Below are 18,557 nucleotides of genomic sequence, written 5' to 3' on the forward strand. Positions count from 1 at the left end.
AGTAACTTGTATATGTAAAAGTCTACTGTAGCAGTATTATAAAAATTTTAGCAAATACATATCTGGGTAATGCATGCATTTTGTGTCACAATGCTAAAAAAATATGATATTCAGAGATTTACAACTCCAAATACTAATACTCTAATAGCCATGTAATGGCCAATGGCCAAAGGCCTCTTGGAACTAGCTTTCCCTTTAAGGGTGAACTTGACTAGTCCTTAATTCCTTGTATAAATTTAGAAAGAAAAAAAAAATTATTTTTTTCCTCAACAGTTATATTTATAGGAAAATTTTTGTTTTTAAATCATTTTAGAGAGATCTCTTTCAACCTAGTGACAGAGCCACATGTAGACCAAGGGGGCCAACGTCCCCTAAACTTTTTTAAATTCCTTTATTTCTCCATATGATATGGTATATTCACAAGTACAGCCCTTACAAAAAATACTACTTGACCCCCTCAATTTTTTTTATAATGTTTGAACTCTAGTATAAGTTATGATCCTCCCAAAATATATGTCAAAGTGTATATATATAGCATAAGCAGTGTTTTTTTGCATGTGTCAAATGTAAGAATATCTCTCCAACTATGATCCTTTTGTTATTATTCCATTTAGATTGTGTTTGATTCAACTGAAATTGATTTTCGGAAAACATTTTTTGTATTTACAGGTGTTTGGGGTGACTAAAAATGTTGATCAACCATAAATTGTTTTCCAATTGACCATAAAATAATGGCACTTAGTTTTCAATTGTTTTGATAACATGTTTCCAATTTGTAATTGATTTACTCATATTCTTGGTCCAATGTATTGTAAGCAAATTGTTAAAAATAAATGTCATATAAATTTTCAAATTATTCTACATATAAATGTTATCAACATGATTTTTTCTTCTTCTTAAGATTGTAGTTATGTGCTTTTTAGAGTTAGAGTAATTACATACAAATTTACAATGGACATACATAGACACACACACACATATAAGATTAAAGTTAGTATGGCCCCCAAAGAATTTTTTTTTGACTCCACCACTAGCTTCGATCCATTATGTGATGACTCATAAAACTATTCGCATATATTATTCAAACAAGTCACATGGTTCATTAAATATGTTATATTACTAAAAGTACATGTAGATGGTTTTATTAATTGCCACATACTAATTTTTAGGTAAACTTTTAGTACGTTTAAAACTAAATATATATATATATATATTTATATATAATTTCATTTTTATCCTACAATTCGAGAGGTACAAAAAATATATATATACAAATAAATACTTCTATGCTACCATAGACCTTTTATGTGCAAAACCGTATAGGAGTACTCTTTTTTCCCCTGTGCATATTGAGAGAGAGAGAGAGAGAGAGAGAGAGAGAGAGAGAGAGAGAGAGAGAGAGAGAGAGAGAGAGAGAGAGAGAGAGAGAGAGAGAGAGGATCATTGAAAATATCTGAAAATATCATTTGACCTAAAGATCTGTGGGGCCAGAGAATTTGTGACCCTGACCCACTTTACATTAGGGCTCAAGGCCTGAGCCGAGGAGGGATATAGCCGAGGACATACAATGAAAGTCCAAATAGCCTTGAGACATAGCCGAGGATGATTCTGTCCTCGGCATCCCCAAGGCACTCATAAAATAAAGGGCAAGAATGGTATAGGAATAGTTTTGGGAAAAACCAAACACATCCACGATTGATGGAGAAAGGACCCCTAGACAATATGGCGACAAAGGACAAAGGAAAGGCTGTCATTACTGCAATTAAATACTCTGCGTCAGACAGAGCAATACTTTTCAGTTTTTACAACCACCTCCAACCACTTTGGGTATGGGCTAATGGGACAAGTATCAGCCTTGAAAAGCTGAACCTACACGTGGACGTTGGAGGAAGAGTAAAGGCTAATATAAAAAGAGAAGTAAGCAATCCAGAAAATGGGCTGGGAAAAAAGGCCAAGAACCAGAGCCTCCTAGACCATGCCGAGGAGAAAGACTTCTCGAGCGAACACGGTTCATTTTTGTATGAGTACCATGACTAACCACCGTCCGGTGACCAAGGTCTAACCTTTCAAGCCCACGCTCTACAAATTATATTGTTTGGGCCCTTAACGTGCGAACCCAACATCATTTTGGGGTCGTTACAAATTGAGTTCTTACAAGATCTATAGCGTAAAAGATTATATACTATATAATAAAAGTGGTTACACTCTACTTGCACCAAGTGGGTACAATTTATTAAAGATTTTGATAAATTACAAAATTCTTGTCTAACTTAAGAGTGGTTTCAAATTAATTTCTAAATTTTTAAATTTTTAATTAAACTATAATAAAACTTTTGTCCTACATGTTGCGGTTTTACCAAATAGACACTTTCTCCATTTTATCTCTTCTTTTTTTTTTTTTCCATTTTTTTTCCGCATAAACAGAGGATATATTAGATAAACATAAACAGTACAAGCACAACTCAACTACAGTACATACAACAACACATAGACACTAAACCAAGCTAGAACAACACATAAACAATCCACCAAACCGCAAAGGGTAGCAATAGAACAACCTACTACGACAAACCCACTCGATGACATGTAATAGTTGGTACCAAAACAAAAGGCAAGACAATTGGACCATTATTGACCGAGACGACTTTTTTGATACCATTTGTTTTTCCATGTTTCTTATGGTAGGGCAAGAGCCTTGACAGTTTTTTCTTGTGGATCGAATTATGGTATCGATACATTAGTTAAGACAAACTTAAAGTGGACATACACACTTGACATCCAATATTTTTGTGCAAGAGATTATCTCAAAATAGATTTGCTAATATATAAAATTCATGCTTCAAATAAGGTAGGAGCCCTAAAATATTTTTTGTTTGGGGATTTGAATTATGGTATTGATACACTAGCCAAGACAAACCAAGAATGCGCGCACGCTTGTGCGCACACACACAATTATGTACATACGTACATATCTTAAATTTTCAAACTAGAGAAAATATTAACTCATAAATATACTATATACAAAAAAATATCAACATGTTATATATATTATCATATTTCTAAAGTCTAAGTATTATATAAATGTTGTTTAATTTGCTATATATATGTACAAAATTACCAAAAAAAAAAAAAAAAACTCATTATCTCTCATAAAAGTTATGCTCAACAACAATCAATTTGTCCACCTTAGTGCGATGGTTACTCCATGAGTACAAGTGCTTGTGGAGTGTAAGAGGTAAGAGCCGGGGTTCAAGTTTTAAGGAGGGAGCTTCATACACATATACACTTAGATTAGACTAGAGTAGAATTCTATCTTGTAAAAAAAAAAGTACAAAAATCTAATGTAATTAATAATGTCTTCAAAGTCATATTGTTTTATCTTACTTTTAATTTTTTTTCCTATTGTTTGGTTGTTTTTCCAATTTTATGCCTTTTGTTAGAGAAAGAGAGAGATTGTTTTAAATTTGATGTGCATGTGCAAAAATTATCTCAAACATAACTATATCTATGTATAAGATTAATGCTTAGGGCATGATAAAAGTCTTGACAATTTTTGTTTGTGGATTGAATTATGGAATTAATACACTAGTCAAGATAAATTCAAATTGTAAATACAGTTGACACTTGAATATGATCTATTTGTGTAAGAAATTATTTAAAGGGGTAATTACAGTAAATAGACTCACCCAATGATAAGATTCACACTTAGGGCACAACAGAGCCCTAACAAATTTTGTTTAGAGCTTGAACTATGGTATCAAAACACTATTCAAAACAAATGAAAAGTGCGCACACAGACAATTTTACATTTACATATATATCTTGAATTTTCAAATTAGAGAAAGCCATAATTCATAAATATACTACATAAAAAAATCATCAACATATCACCAAAAGTGTGCTTGGTGACAATATTTCATAGAATAACATTTATTTATTATCACTTCATAATGAATTTCTTAGGAAATTTAGTTAAAAAAAAGTCAATATGTCTACCAAAAAACCAAATAAAAATAATCTAATTGAACTAATATAGTCTTCACTCTTCAAAGTCATAATTGATTAAAAATTTAAGCCGATGCAAGTGCAAATCCCCCCTCCCCCTCTTCCCCCCCACCCCCCCCCCCCAACCCAAAAAATATTCATTGGGTTAGCCCTTTTAAAAAACCCCAATTCTTATTTCTAGAGGGTCCCAACATTTAAAAAGTAATAAATATATATATTTTAAAAAAATTAAAAATTGGGCGGGGGAGGTATATAGCCCCCCAACATAGAATGTGGATGCTTAGGACACCACACAATTAATAACTCAATTGATCAATACTATTATAAAGGCAGTAAGATTTGGTGGAATCATTATTTAATTTGTCAATAATAAAACTAGGCAAAAATACACTTTACATTCTACAAGATATAATCTCTCCATTGAAAAAAAAAAGCATTGATTCCTTTCATTTCAGTTTCAATTCATTTTTTAAGTAAAATAGCCTACTAAGTAGAAAGAAGCCATCTAGGCTTATCATCGTGGAAATCCGTAGCGACTTCCTTCCCTAAGGTGACATGCAAAACTCTCCTCCTGAAGTAATGAAGGTGCCGTAGCTAACTAGTTCCCTTCTAAATTGAGGTGTCCCTCTATTCAAACTTAGCTCGAGAGACATGACAAAGAGGACAAAGGAACCAATGCGGCAATCACCTCTGTATTAATGAGACCCTTTACCTAATGTCAGCCACATTCAATACTGAATGACTGACTTGAACAGTAGAAGTATCCCCAAAAGCCCCCTTCATGATCAAAAGATGGTAGAGCAGAAGAGGGATGAAATAAGTATCCCCCAAATCTAGTTGAGGGCAAGCCTGCTGGAAAAAGAGGGAAGAGGGGAAGACAGCTATAAAAGGAGGAAGGGGCAAGAGAGAGGCTGTCAGAAAAATTAAGGAGAAAAAGTTTAGGCAAGAACAAGAAAGAGAAAGAGGAAAGAAGAGAGAGAGAGTTCTAAGGGTTTTCAATCCTTAAACATATCTCATGTATCTCAGGAACTTTACCACAATGACTATGTATTTGATTCGATCACTTTTCATCTTTAATCTGTTGCTTCGGCTTCCTATTGTGGATCATTTCATTTTCTTTAAAAATTAGTTGTGTAGATCTTATACAATCTCAGTGAATAGTTGTTGATTGTTTTTTACCCCCATAGATGTCATTTCACATTTCTAACATTAAAAAAAAAGAAAAAAAGAAAAAAAGATGATTTAAACAAAAAATGACAAATTAAAAACTTAATGGATTAAAATTACAATTGTTCAAAATTAATGGACTAAAATAATAAATTCTAAAGTTAGTTGACTAAAATGACAGTTGATCAAAGTTATAGGGTGTAAAGTTTATTTTTGTCCAAAAAATCATTAAATAAATAAAATGTCTATTTTCTTCAAAAAGCATCATTAATTGAATAAAATCAAAAATATTGTCACAACAAAATGACTTAGAAAAAAGAGAGAGTAATTGCCATCTTGTTGTTTTTAAATGTTATAAAACATTGTTTTTGTTTTTTAAAATATTAGTTGGCTCAATGAGATGACTTATGAAAAAAAGAGAGTAATCGGTTATCTAATTGTTTGCAAATGTTATTAAACCTTGTTTTAATTTTTCAAAAGTTATCATTTTTAATTAAAGTTTAATAGAATAGACTAAAAACACTAGAAGGTTTTGAATATTTTTAACAACCTCAATTTCTTTAAACTTAACCAAGCAAGAAAAAAAAAAAAAAAAGAGAGTAATTTTCCTTTTCTTCAAAAAAAAAAAAAAAAAAAAAAAGAAAGAGAAAAAGAAAAAGTTATCTCCAACACTTTGGATGAATCAAAATTATAGTAAACGAAGTCAAATATGCATATTCCTAATAATTTCCTTTCTAATTATTAGTATTAAAAACTTTGATTTTTCTTTCCATTCTCGTCACCCTTATTGGCAGACAAACAAAGACAAATAGCGGTTCTCGAAACGGGGCAAACTCAAAACGTCGTCGTAACTCCGCCGAACACGTCCTTTCATTTCTCAGATTATTATTATTAATCACAATCCCGTTTATAATTTATATAGCCAAACAAAAAACATCCTCACAACTCCACAAAACCAAAGCACCCAGCGCCAGCAGCTCTCACACACACACAAGATCTGATCAGATCCATTCAGATCCTCCTCCCCATCTCTCTCTACAAATTTTCTATCTTTTTTTCTTTCTCTCTCCTTTGTATTTGTATTTGTATTTGTATTTATGTATTTGTCAATTCTTATATGTAACCTGCTTCCAAAGTGATTCGATTTTCGAAATCAGAGTCGATGGTTTCAATTCTAGGGTTTCAGAGCCAGCGACGTCGTTTCATCGAGTTTCGCTACAATTGCGGTGTTCGTCTTGGGTAGATATGCGTGGGATCGAGATTTAGGGTTTGTAAAGGTGCTTGTGGTGTGCATGAAGATTTGGTGCTGCCTATGCTTTACAAGAGAAGAGGAAGAAGAAGAAGAAGAAGAGGACGTGGGCGACGACGAAGAGGACAAGGAATTAGGTGAGGAAGGTAATTCGGAGGCTATGAGGGAGGGCGTTTTCGGAAATGAGGGTAATCCCGAGGGTAGAATCGGAAATGACGACGACCCCGAGGAGGATGTCGAGCGATTGCTAGGTCTCGCCGCCTTGAGCCCGCACCACCTCGACTGCGACGACGACGACGAGCAGCTCAGATTGTTCGAAGACGCCGTCGTCGCGATGCGCGGTGGCGGCGGCGTTGGTGTTGGTGTTGGTGTTGGTGCGCATTGGGACGGGGCCGCCCGGGCCGCTGACCCCTTGCCGTTCTTGGGGGTTCGAACCGCGCGGCGGTTCGAGGGGGAGAGTAGCTCCGCCTCGGCGGAGACTGCTGCGGTGGATCATGATCGCGATTCGCACAATAAGCGCGCCAAGGTTCACTATGATTTTCAGTGAGTCTCTCACTCTCTGCTTATTTCTCTGCATGTGTGTGTATCTCTGAATTTTTGCTTCTCTGATTTTTATTTTTATTTTTATTTTAAATTTCGTTAATTGAATGCTATATTCCGAGATTATGGCTAGAAGAACAATTGTGGTAAATAAAGATTGCATTTTTTTCCAAATATAAATATGGGATTTTTATTTTAACGTTTTGGTAATGTTCGTTGTCTAAATTTTTACTAATCAAGTTTTAAAATTTGATTATTACATGAGTTTGTTGTTGAAATTTTAATTGTCGCAGTTTTTTTTTTTTTTTCCTAATGCACACATATGCAATGTGCTAACTTTACAAGGAATTACATATATTAAGAGAAAGTGTCTTAAAGTATGTTCAGTGTAAATCTTCTCATGTTGATACTTATTCACTAGATAATCGCACTTTGCACGAAAAGATAGTAGGTGTAAGTAAAAGCCCCATGGTTTCTAAGGTTTTATTTCTCATCTGTGATATAAATTTATTTTTGGGGCTTCTTATTTTTGTAATTACAATGAATTACTCAATTACTGTCAAACAGAGAAGTTGTTTTAAATGAGTGCCTCTGTTTCATTTAAGTCCATCCCTTTGAAGCTACTGGTAGGGCAGCGTTTCAGTCTTGCTCCAATGTGAAGTGGATGTGCCTTCGTTGTGCCATGAATCTCATGCAGGACCCACCCATGCATAACAAACGATGTGTTCAATGGGCCTTGCAAATATGTGAAGGCCTATTGGGTTCCGAACTGGAACAGAATGGAAAAAAAACTCCATTTTGTTTTGTTATGTCCCCCCTCCCTCTCCCTTTTATTGGTAACTGCTCAAGCACCAATGTGTGTTGAACTCACAATTTCACCATCCACCTTACTTTTATGAGGAGAAGATGTCATTTGAGTTAAAGCTCATTGGCACAGAAACAGAATTCATTTAGTATGCATGACTTAAAAACTGTTTGGTTTTGATACCAAGTATGGAGTTTGATTATTATAGAAGTAATGTTCCATTTTAACTTTGAAATGCATGCAATATTATATGGAATACTTATTATCAAAAAATTCTGGTGCAGTGAATATCATTTTGCAACTGCAGAGTTTTCCAATGGAAACTCTAGTTCATCTGCAGACAGGGATTACCACATTAGTCAGGGATCTTCTTTTCCATCTAAGAATCAGATATTTTATCGTACTTTAACAATGAGTGATGGTGGTGGTAAGAATTTATCTGAATCTAGTGATGGGACAGATGATGTCGGAGATGAGATTGGCTCTCCAAGATTGGAGGATTTTGAAGTTCGGATGGATCTTACGGATGACTTACTCCATATGGTATGCAGTGCTTAATAACTTTTCGTGGAACTACTTTGATTTTCTAATTATTGTAGTTTTATTTATTTATTTATTTATTTTTTTGTATAAATAAAATAAAAATTTCCTTTCATCCTTCCTCTATTCTGTTAAACAGAATCTGATTATTTTGGGGTTATTGTTATGGTACTACAGGCCTGAACATGACAGGTTCTTCTCATCCAGCATCTTTCAAATGATATGGTTAAAATAATGTACATGTTTTTTTTTTTTGAATTGTTTTTCTAGGTTTTCTCTTTCTTAGACCACACTGCTCTTTGCCGAGCTGCCAGAGTCTGTAGGCAGTGGCGAGCAGCTAGTGCTCATGAGGATTTCTGGAGATGTTTGAATTTTGAGAACCGAAACATATCTGTAGAACAATGTAAGTTTTACTTAAATGGGATGTAGTATACTTTGGTCTTCATTTAACTCATATTACTAAAGATAACTTGCTGTCTTGATAAATGTAATATTGATTTTGATACTTTGAGAACTGTTGTTTATCTACTATTTTGGTGGTGGTTTTGTGTTTGGTATTTCCTTTAAAAGAAAAGTGGAAAACTTCTCACATATCATGTGCATTTGCAGTTGAGGATATGTGTCGGCGGTATCCAAATGCAACAGAAGTGAATATTTCTGGTGCTTCCATTCACCTGCTTGTTATGAAGGCAGTATCTTCATTAAGGTAAGAAGCTTATGTTAGTGTTTCTTCCCCCCCCGGTCATTATTGTGTGATCATGGCTAATATGTCTTCGTGTTTTGCAGAAACCTTGAGGTTTTGACATTGGGGAGAGGGCAACTAGGGGATACTTTTTTCAATGCCTTATCGGATTGTTATTTGTTGAAGAGATTGAATGTAAATGATGCTAATCTTGGCAACAGTATTCAAGAAATACCTATAAACCATGACAGCTTGCGTCATCTTCAACTAACAAAGTGTCGTGTGATGCGTATATCCGTCAGGTGAAGCAGGTTTAAGGTTAAAACCAAACTGTCATGTCTGTCTATCTGGTCAATTTTTATGTTAAGATATTGCCTTTTGCAGGTGTCCACAGCTTGAAACAATGTCTTTGAAGCGCAGCAACATGGCACAGGCTGTGCTTAATTGCCCTCTCTTGCATGAGCTTGATATAAGCTCTTGCCACAAGCTTTCAGATGCTGCAATTCGTTCAGCAGCAACTTCATGCCCTCAGTTAGAGTCTCTGGACATGTCAAATTGTTCATGTGTTAGCGATGAAACTCTAAGGGAAATAGCCCTCACTTGCGCCAATCTCCATATTCTTAATGCTTCATATTGCCCAAACATCTCACTTGAGGTCAGTTTTTAGAGTTTATAATCTTTTCTCTGGAAATATTGGTTATTCCTTTATTTGACACTTTTTTTTGCTTTTTCCTGGAAGTCTGTTAGACTGCCGATGTTGACGAAACTTCAGCTTCACAGCTGTGAGGGAATCACCTCAGCTTCAATGGCTGCAATATCTCATAGTTATATGTTGGAGGTTTGAATTCACTTGCTTCAGATATTGCTGTTTTCTGGATGTCTGCTTCGTTTTAAGTAAATGATACTTTCAACATGTCAAAATGAGAGTTCATATTCGTTGCAGGTTTTGGAGCTTGACAATTGCAGCCTACTGACTTCTGTGTCCTTGGACCTTCCACGCTTACAGAATATTAGATTAGTACATTGTCGCAAGTATATTTTGCTGCTCCATCTCATTTCTCCCATTTCATCCAATCTTCCCAAAAAAGAATCTCCCTCTCTCTCTGGTGGAGATTGTTCTGTTCCCTTCTTTTGGTTTTGTTTTTGATTTAATTTTTTTTTTCCTGCAGATTTGCTGATCTGAATTTAAGGAGTCTCATGCTATCATCTATAATGGTGTCTAATTGCCCCGTACTCCAACGGATCAACATCACTTCAAACTCACTTCAGGTATGTCTTTTGGTGAGCAATTTGGTCTATTTTGTGCCCTTCCTTTCATGTCCTTAACCACTTACCAGATAGAGCAATAAAATGGAGTGGTTTCATGTATTTGTAGAAATTAGCATTGCAGAAGCAGGAGAGCTTAACCGCATTGGCATTGCAATGCCAAACTTTGCAAGAAGTGGATCTCACTGATTGTGAATCTTTGACAGATACAATTTGTGATGTTTTTAGTGATGGAGGTGGATGCCCTATGCTAAAGTCACTAGTTCTTGATAACTGTGAGGTTTGTGATTGAGGCCCTTTCCATTTCCTGAAGTGATCATTTTGTGAAATATATTTGTGCTAGGCATATCAGATTGTCTTTTGAATATCCTGGTGTTTTGGGGAAAATATGATGGTGTTCTCTTTAATATATTTTGTTCTTCTTAGAGTGGGTTTTTATGTTCTCTTAAACTGGTTGCTAAGGTAAATCCAGGGTGCTAGTTGGTTTGTTTAAAATTGTCTGTTAGCAGTGTTTACACATAAGATAATCCAGGGGCCTACTTGGTTTTAATAATACTGAAGAATTGTTGATTTTGTGTTTAGAAATGCCATTGATTCCACATTACATAAGAAGGGGGCTGATCTGGGTAGTAGGAATTTGAGGATTGGGGTGGAAAAGGGACAGGTGAAGGGATTTGCTTTGTGGAATGTAGTTTTTATATGGTTCAGCATAATTGTGATTTATTCTTAAACTATGTTGTTAGCAATAATGCACTACCATTAGCCAATCTTTGAATTATTTAAAATTTTCTGATTGATCTGGCCCTTTGCTTCTTGATGTCTTATATGTTTGACATTGAGTTGGTGTGCTATCGGGGTTCACCATTCTGATTGACTTTGATGTTAAAATCATCTCTAATGAGTTGTAATGGTTGTATTTGATTTTCGCTTTGATATAATGTGATGATTTCCCTTTTTTCAGAACTTGAGAGCAGTGCAGTTCTGCAGTACCTCTTTAGTTAATCTTTCCCTTGTTGGTTGCCGGGCCATCACTGCTCTCAATCTTACGTGCCCATATCTAGAGCAAGTTTGCTTGGACGGTTGTGATCATCTTGAAAGAGCATCTTTTTGTCCTGTAAGTGAGCATAATCTCATATTTGGTCTTTTACTGTAGTGTATGGAAAAAATTCTTAACCTTAATGTTCCCTTAAATATTAGCTGAATTCCCTAAAAAAAAAAGTATATTAATAGCTGAATTAAATTTTGCAACAAGGATGTAGTGCTAATTCACAATCTGATATACACACTACATGGACAATTTGCTCTTGTATTGTATAAAACACAAATTTTTGCTGTATGATGCCACTATCTTTCATGTTCTAATCTAGTTTTTTGACACTTAGTTGCATCTTTTGCAGCATCAACCGATGGGAAAAAAGCTGATTTTTTTTTCTTTTTTTGATTAAAAAGAACAGAGCTTAATTGTAAATCTTCATTTCATTAGGTTGGCCTACAGTCATTGAATCTGGGAATATGTCCCAAATTAAATGTACTCAGTATTAAAGCACCGTGTATGGTGTTGCTCGAATTGAAAGGATGTGGCGTATTATCAGAAGCATCTATTAATTGTCCGCTTTTGACCTCTCTAGATGCTTCCTTTTGCAGGTTGGTTGCTTTAATATTTTCTTTGGTGATCCTTTTTTGGTGTTCAAGCTGACACCCTTATCTCTTTCACATGCAGCCAACTTAAGGATGACTGTCTGTCTGCAACAACTGCTTCATGCCCGCTGATTGAGTCGTTGATATTGATGTCATGCCCATCTATTGGTTCTGATGGACTTTACGCCCTGCGCTGCCTTCTACATTTGACTGTGCTTGATTTATCGTACACCTTTTTGATGACCTTGCAGCCGGTTTTTGAGTCTTGTTTGCAACTAAAGGTAATTTTCACTGTCCAGTACATAAGCAATCTATTTTTCACATGGGGGCGTGTCACTGCAACCATAAAATTTTAGGGAAAAGTACCAAAAACTACAATTATTTGTCAATAGGAAAACCATTAATCCAAGTTTTCAAATCCTGGTAATGAAAATCTATAATTTTCTAATCGAAATGCTTGTTTGTCTGAACCTAATAGCAAAATCTTTTTAAATTAAGCTACATGCATAATCTGTTTTAATGATCATGGCTTATCATTTGATGGTCCTCCTCTATCAGATTTATTGTACAATACATTGCATGAATGTGTTCTTTTTAAGAGTATAAACAGTGATGAGCTTTTCTGGATGGTATAAATGCATTTTAAGGGTCACCTACAAATAAAAATTTAACAAATTGTTTAGAAGAATCTTTACATGTTTTTGCTTTAATTTTATATATAGATCACCGAGTTGTCCAAGGTGCCTTATAAAATTATGTATCAAGTGATATTTTGGGTTTTTTGCTGTATTATATCCCCCCCCCCCCCCCCCCCCAAAAAAAAAAAAAAAAAAAAAATCTTGTGCCTCTACATCATCTTTTGAGGCTTCTTAAACACTCTGTTTTTGGTTGTCAAAATTGTGTGAATGCTATTTGTATCAAGTTGATGTTCTCATGCTTATCATAAATTGTATTTTAGCATAATCTCAGTTTTTATTGGACAAAAAAAAGCCTCAACTTTGTTGTTTTAACATTTAAAGAAGGTAAATATACACTAACCTCTTCATGCATGCTATGTATGTAACATTGTTAAGTTGTAACCACAAATAGTTGTAGTTTAAGTATAAAATGTGTCATAATCTTATGGAATTTGAATTTTAAATCTCTCAATTTACCCTTATATTCTTAAATTTGCTTATTGTTAAATCATTTTCAATTAGATAATAGGGTTATTTGTGGATGTGTATAAAAGTGGATGCCAAAGAATTCTACTCCTCTCCTTCTCCCAGGTGTTAAAAAGTGGATAATAGGGGTTGAGGGGGTTGATTATTTGGGCTTTACTGTAGTACTTACATTTCCTCCCTCCTTCTCCCAGGTGTTAAAATTACAAGCATGCAAGTATCTTGCGGACTCATCACTTGAGCCCCTTTACAAGGAAGGTGCTCTCCCTGCTCTCCAGGAATTGGACTTGTCTTATGGGACCCTCTGTCAGTCTGCTATAGAAGAGCTTCTTGCTTTCTGCACACATCTTACACATGTGAGCTTGAATGGCTGTGTCAATATGCATGACCTTAATTGGGGTTGCAGTGGTGGTGGCCAGATTTCTGAGTTGCCTAGTATTTATAGCTCATCTTCCATGCTTTCACCTGAGAACATCCACGAGCCAATTGAGCAGGCCAACCGTTTACTGCAGAACCTAAACTGTGTTGGTTGTCCTAATATTAGGAAAGTTTTCATTCCACCGGCGGCACGCTGTTTTCATTTGTCATCGTTAAACCTTTCTCTATCAGCAAATTTGAAGGAAGTTGATCTTGCTTGTTTTAATTTGTGCTTTCTAAATTTGAGGTACCCTTTTTCTCTTGATGCAGTTGGTTAATGTGGTTTTTGATTCTTCCGATATTTTATCTGTGCTGAAATTTTTTTTTCTTATGCTCTACAGTAATTGTTGCTCTTTGGAAATGTTGAAGCTTGAGTGTCCAAAATTGACCAGTCTCTTTCTACAGGTAAGCATTTTGCATTTGAGGGCCTTAAGCATTTTCTTGGCTTTGTCATTTGAAGATGTATTAATGGATACACACTTCAGATTTTGTACTTCCTGTTATTTACATTTTCACTAGTGCTCCAGTTGGGGGAATTCAACATTTAGTATGTATTGGGGATTCCCTTCTTTGTGCGTTTGGATTAGCTTTTTGTCAAAAGATTATTTGATTATTTATTGAAAGTTGACGAAACTACAGCTGCACCTAGAAAAATTGAGGCTTTAAAAAGTTGTAAAGAACAAAAAATCCAACTTCAACCAATTCATACTGCTGGGGTGCTGGGGAATGCTTTTTTTTTTTTTTTTGGGTAATTTAGTTTTGTATAGTCTGGTATGGTCACGTGTTTCATTGATCAATATGTAATTCTGTCCTAGGGGCACAATCTAATGCAAGCTTATTTTCTTTTGTTTTCCTACATGGAAAAGTAATATATTTGCAATAAGTCTAGGTCTAGGAATACAAAACTTTTCATAGCTCTTTTTAGAATTGTTGTCGTGGCCTGTTATGATTGGCTTGGTGTATAATAAACGTGGTGTTGGTGGTTGACTGATACAAAAAGATTTTGCTCAAATTGTAACTTACCTCCTAAGCAAGCTTTGAAAATAGTTGTGTGCCTCATTGATCATATATTTGTGAAGTTGGTGTATGTATATGCCCTAAACTGCTTCTGTTTAATGCTCTTTGCTAACTTTTGAAATTGGGGCTTTGTTAGTCGTGCAACATTGATGTAGCAGCAGTTGAAGCCGCCATATCAAAGTGTAGCATGCTGGAGACCCTTGATGTCCGCTTTTGTCCGAAGGTGAGAGCACTCTCTCTCTCTCTCTCTCTCTTGTTATATAATGCATTGTTTTTTGTTTATTTTATTTTTGCATCATTTGTACAACCTGAAATCCTTTTTTTTTTTTTTTTTTAATGTGTGTTTTGCTACTTTGACTTACAGATATGCTCAATGAGCATGGGGAGGTTACGTGCGGCATGCCCTAGTTTGAAGCGTATCTTCAGTAGCCTGTCACCTTCATGATGTGACAGACGTCTTTGTGTCATTTTATGCTGCTTAGCAGGTGGCAACCATCTTGGTAATTTATCTGTGATTTGCTCACATGTATTGTAAATGGTCATCTTCATCTTCTTTTGATTGTTGGTGTTCGTTTTGGTATAGAGGTACTTCATGTGGTCTTTATGTAACAATAGAATAAATTGTTTTGTTTTACTTTTAATTGTTCATTGTAGTTCACTTGTTGAGTAAACCACCGGCATTTTTTCTTTCTGTTGGCCAGTAAATGGCCATCTATATTGTTTGTCGGTGTGGCTCTGCAGGTAATTCATGTAGTCTTTTATGTATTTGATACAATAAGATGTCTTTGTAAATTAATTAATATTGTTTGTTAGTACTAATAGTTCTTCCCTGTAGCTAATGAATTTCAAATTATTGGTTCTTGTATTTGAGTTTGACTCTTTTCATATGGTCAATGTAATTTCCAGCTGTCAGGAATATAATTAGGTTTGGTCTCGTTCCTTCCAAGCTTTTGAATGTGACTGGCTAGATGTGACGCACAAAGTTGTCCTCTCTACCTACCTTTTTTTTTTGAGAAATGTCCTCTCTACCTGCCTTATTTGCCTAAAGTCTAGATAATGGTGGTGTTTGCTTTTTGCTAGTCTTTTGGTTTTTTAAATGTGACAGATAGAAAGTTGTCCTCTCCTCTCCATCCACACTAGATCATGGTGGTTCTTTCTTTGAGTGAGAGTAGTATGGGGTGAGGTTGAGACGTTAATCGAGATTAATGAATACAACATACTCGGGCTCATTGTATTATTGTTGGCTTTGTTACCTTAACAGGTCCAGAGATCCATTTTGAGAAGCGACCACCATTTCCATGGTTAGAACTTAGAAGTAACTTGTCCTCTTCAGTTATTGTTTGGCCTTGAATTTCTTTACATTTTGATGACTCCATTTAATAACAGAAAATGTACTAACAAAGCTTATGTGAAGTTTAAAAAGTGCCGATGTGATTTTTCCCCCTTAGGATTTAGGACAGGCTAGTCTTAAGAATGGGTGAACTCAAAGTAAGCTCACTGACGCAAAATGCAGTCATAGGTCTCCTGTTTATGAGCGTTTGGCAAATCACATAATTGAAAACTTAATTGATTCAATTTGGTTCTTGATAAATGCCTAACACATGGTGATCATTCGTTTTCATAGAAATATTCTACATTATTTTAGGATGCATAATTAATAGGGAAAATTACACCAACCTAAGATGTAAGAATGATAAGGAGTTACAAAATTGGAGAAAGTACAAGTGGCCTCTAAATTGCCCTTAACTGGCTTATGGGCAAGCAATAACATTCCTAATGTTCGAGTAAATCAAGAGCAAAATAGATTTTTTATTTTTTTTTGAGTTGGAGCAAAATAGAGATTTCAAAGATAAGCAAATATTTAACCCAAAAAAAAAAAAAAAAGATAAGCAAATAGCAATTTATTTTTATTTAATTAATGAGATGTTAGTCAACAAAAGTAGGAATACTAATAAAAAAAAAGAATGAATGCAACATATTTCTTGCAAGGTGGAGAAAGAATGTCTTGAGTCAATTTGATGAATTCATTTTTTTCACACTATAATTGCCTTGATGTAAGCTACCCAATAATTTGGTGTAAATTAAAGGTTTCCATAGGCAATCTCCTTCCTCATTGGGTATTCCTACTTCTGTTGACTAACATCTCATTAGTTATGTCATGAGAAATGAGGAGGGATATATATTTAGAGGTGGCAATGAAGACTACTAGTTACTACAACAGAAATAAAAATCTTAATCGTTAAATAGACACTCCATTTTGCTTGAAATAGGAAGGATCGGATCGTTGTAAATCAAACAATAGAAAGTGCTTCACAAATGTAAATTTGTATTAATTGAATAATGAGTACGATTCTCAATTTTTAATCCTTTTACAAAAGAATGATCCTTTGATTCTATCTTCTTTGTGATCTTGACTTGAACACAAAATCTTCTTCACATTGATTGGAAAATGGATCAAACAATCTTCACAACAAATCTTTTGCTTTGAGCTTGTTAAAGATTTGTTGTTCTTCAAGTTCTTCAAGAACTTCGAATGTTCTTCAAGTTCTTTGAAGATTCTTTGAATTTAAAGGATTTTGGGTTGAAATTCTTTGGGGCTTTAGAGGCTTTTGATCCGTTGAACTTCAATGATTTAGAACCTTTTGAAATTTATGGAAGCTCTTTAAACCAAGCTCAATTGAATTTCTTTGAATGTTCTTCGGGCGTTCTTGAAATTTATGGACGCTCTTTAAACCAAGCGAATTTCTTTGAATGTTCTTCGGGCGTTTTTAAGGTAGAATTTCTCAAGAACTTTGGTGTCTTGAAAAATTTTTGGAGAATGAGAGTGGGGTGTTATCTATTTATAGTGGTTTCAAAGGATAAGTCCCACTTTGGATTGATTTTCTTGAAGATAAGTAGTAGACTCTGATTTGCCCAAATTTTACTTATAGATAATTATCTCTATTTATCTATTGTGTTAAATATTCTATTTTGATGAAGATAATAATCAACAAAGAGTACTACTATAATTTGTTACTTGTAGATAATTATCTCTATTTTATTTATTTATTTTAATAAAGATAAATTATCCATCAATTATAAATAGGAAATTTATCTTTGTTTTATGGGTCAAATGGCACGTGGCAAATTTTAATTTGCCAATGTGATATTATCTTGGATGACACATGTCATCACTTGATTTAATTAATTAATTTATTATTTTTGTTGAGAATACTAAGTATTTTTAACACACACACACGGGGAGAGGGAGAAGGTTTTTTAAAGAAATTTACAGTGGTGTATATCCAAAAGGGCCTAACTCTAATTTAATTAATTTAATGACACAAATTTGGAATTTATCACTACATTTTGACATGGCATTTTGTAATTAGTCCAATTACTTTTTCGCCTTCCTACAATCATATATTTCTATGGGAGTTTGGTCTGCAGCTAGAGAATATCTTTTGATTTTTAGTTTAGAAGGGAAGCTAAGGATTTGAAGGATGGCGGCTACCCTATGAATACTTTCAAGAAGCCCTCCCTTGATATCCAAACAGAACGCAAAAGATGAGCTCTTATGGTCCCAAACCCAGAGTTGGCACACAAAAACTTTTTGTTAAAGCCTCTCACGTTGGACATTGTGTCGACATTTGTGTAAGTATGCCAACCATTATTGACCCTTAGTTCAATTTTAGAATGTCCTAAAATATGGTCCAATTGAAAAGTTTATTAAATACAATGCTATTAATTTTCATAACATGCCTTTAGCTTTGTTTAAAAAGTCAATACTCATCTTGTACTAACATAGGCAGGAACAGAAACACACAAAATTACATGAAGGAGAGAGCAACCCACGTACTAGTGTCATGGAAAACACGAAAACCACATACAAACGTTGAACACAAAACCACAGATTGAAACCTCATGGAAAACAATATAACTACACACCAACAGATCAAAAAGTATGAGAAGTTAGACACAACTTACCTATGAATGCAGAGACTCACAATGGCGACAACGACGTCCCAAGCAGAGAGAAGGTGAGCTCGAGCGAAGGAAGAACGTAAGGGATCAGGTTCGTTTGTTTAACGT

At 34.8% G+C, this 18,557-nt stretch overlaps 1 protein-coding gene across 1 annotated transcript; it reads left to right on the plus strand.

Moving 5' to 3' along the window:
* Nucleotides 1–6,007: 6,007 nt before the first annotated feature.
* On the plus strand, nucleotides 6,008–15,351 carry LOC115974769 (F-box/LRR-repeat protein 15). The gene is made up of 17 exons (XM_031095281.1): nucleotides 6,008–6,964; nucleotides 8,051–8,309; nucleotides 8,577–8,709; nucleotides 8,916–9,012; nucleotides 9,093–9,290; nucleotides 9,373–9,643; nucleotides 9,728–9,826; nucleotides 9,932–10,020; nucleotides 10,158–10,257; nucleotides 10,364–10,534; nucleotides 11,216–11,368; nucleotides 11,738–11,898; nucleotides 11,975–12,173; nucleotides 13,247–13,716; nucleotides 13,811–13,874; nucleotides 14,623–14,709; nucleotides 14,851–15,351. The coding sequence occupies exons 1-17, from the start codon at nucleotides 6,465–6,467 to the stop codon at nucleotides 14,929–14,931; spliced, it is 3,132 nt and encodes a 1,043-aa protein (XP_030951141.1). The 5' UTR covers nucleotides 6,008–6,464; the 3' UTR covers nucleotides 14,932–15,351.
* Nucleotides 15,352–18,557: the final 3,206 nt, after the last annotated feature.

The sequence above is a fragment of the Quercus lobata genome, chromosome 2, assembly GCF_001633185.2.
Source record: "Quercus lobata isolate SW786 chromosome 2, ValleyOak3.0 Primary Assembly, whole genome shotgun sequence".
Classification (NCBI taxonomy): domain Eukaryota; kingdom Viridiplantae; phylum Streptophyta; class Magnoliopsida; order Fagales; family Fagaceae; genus Quercus; species Quercus lobata.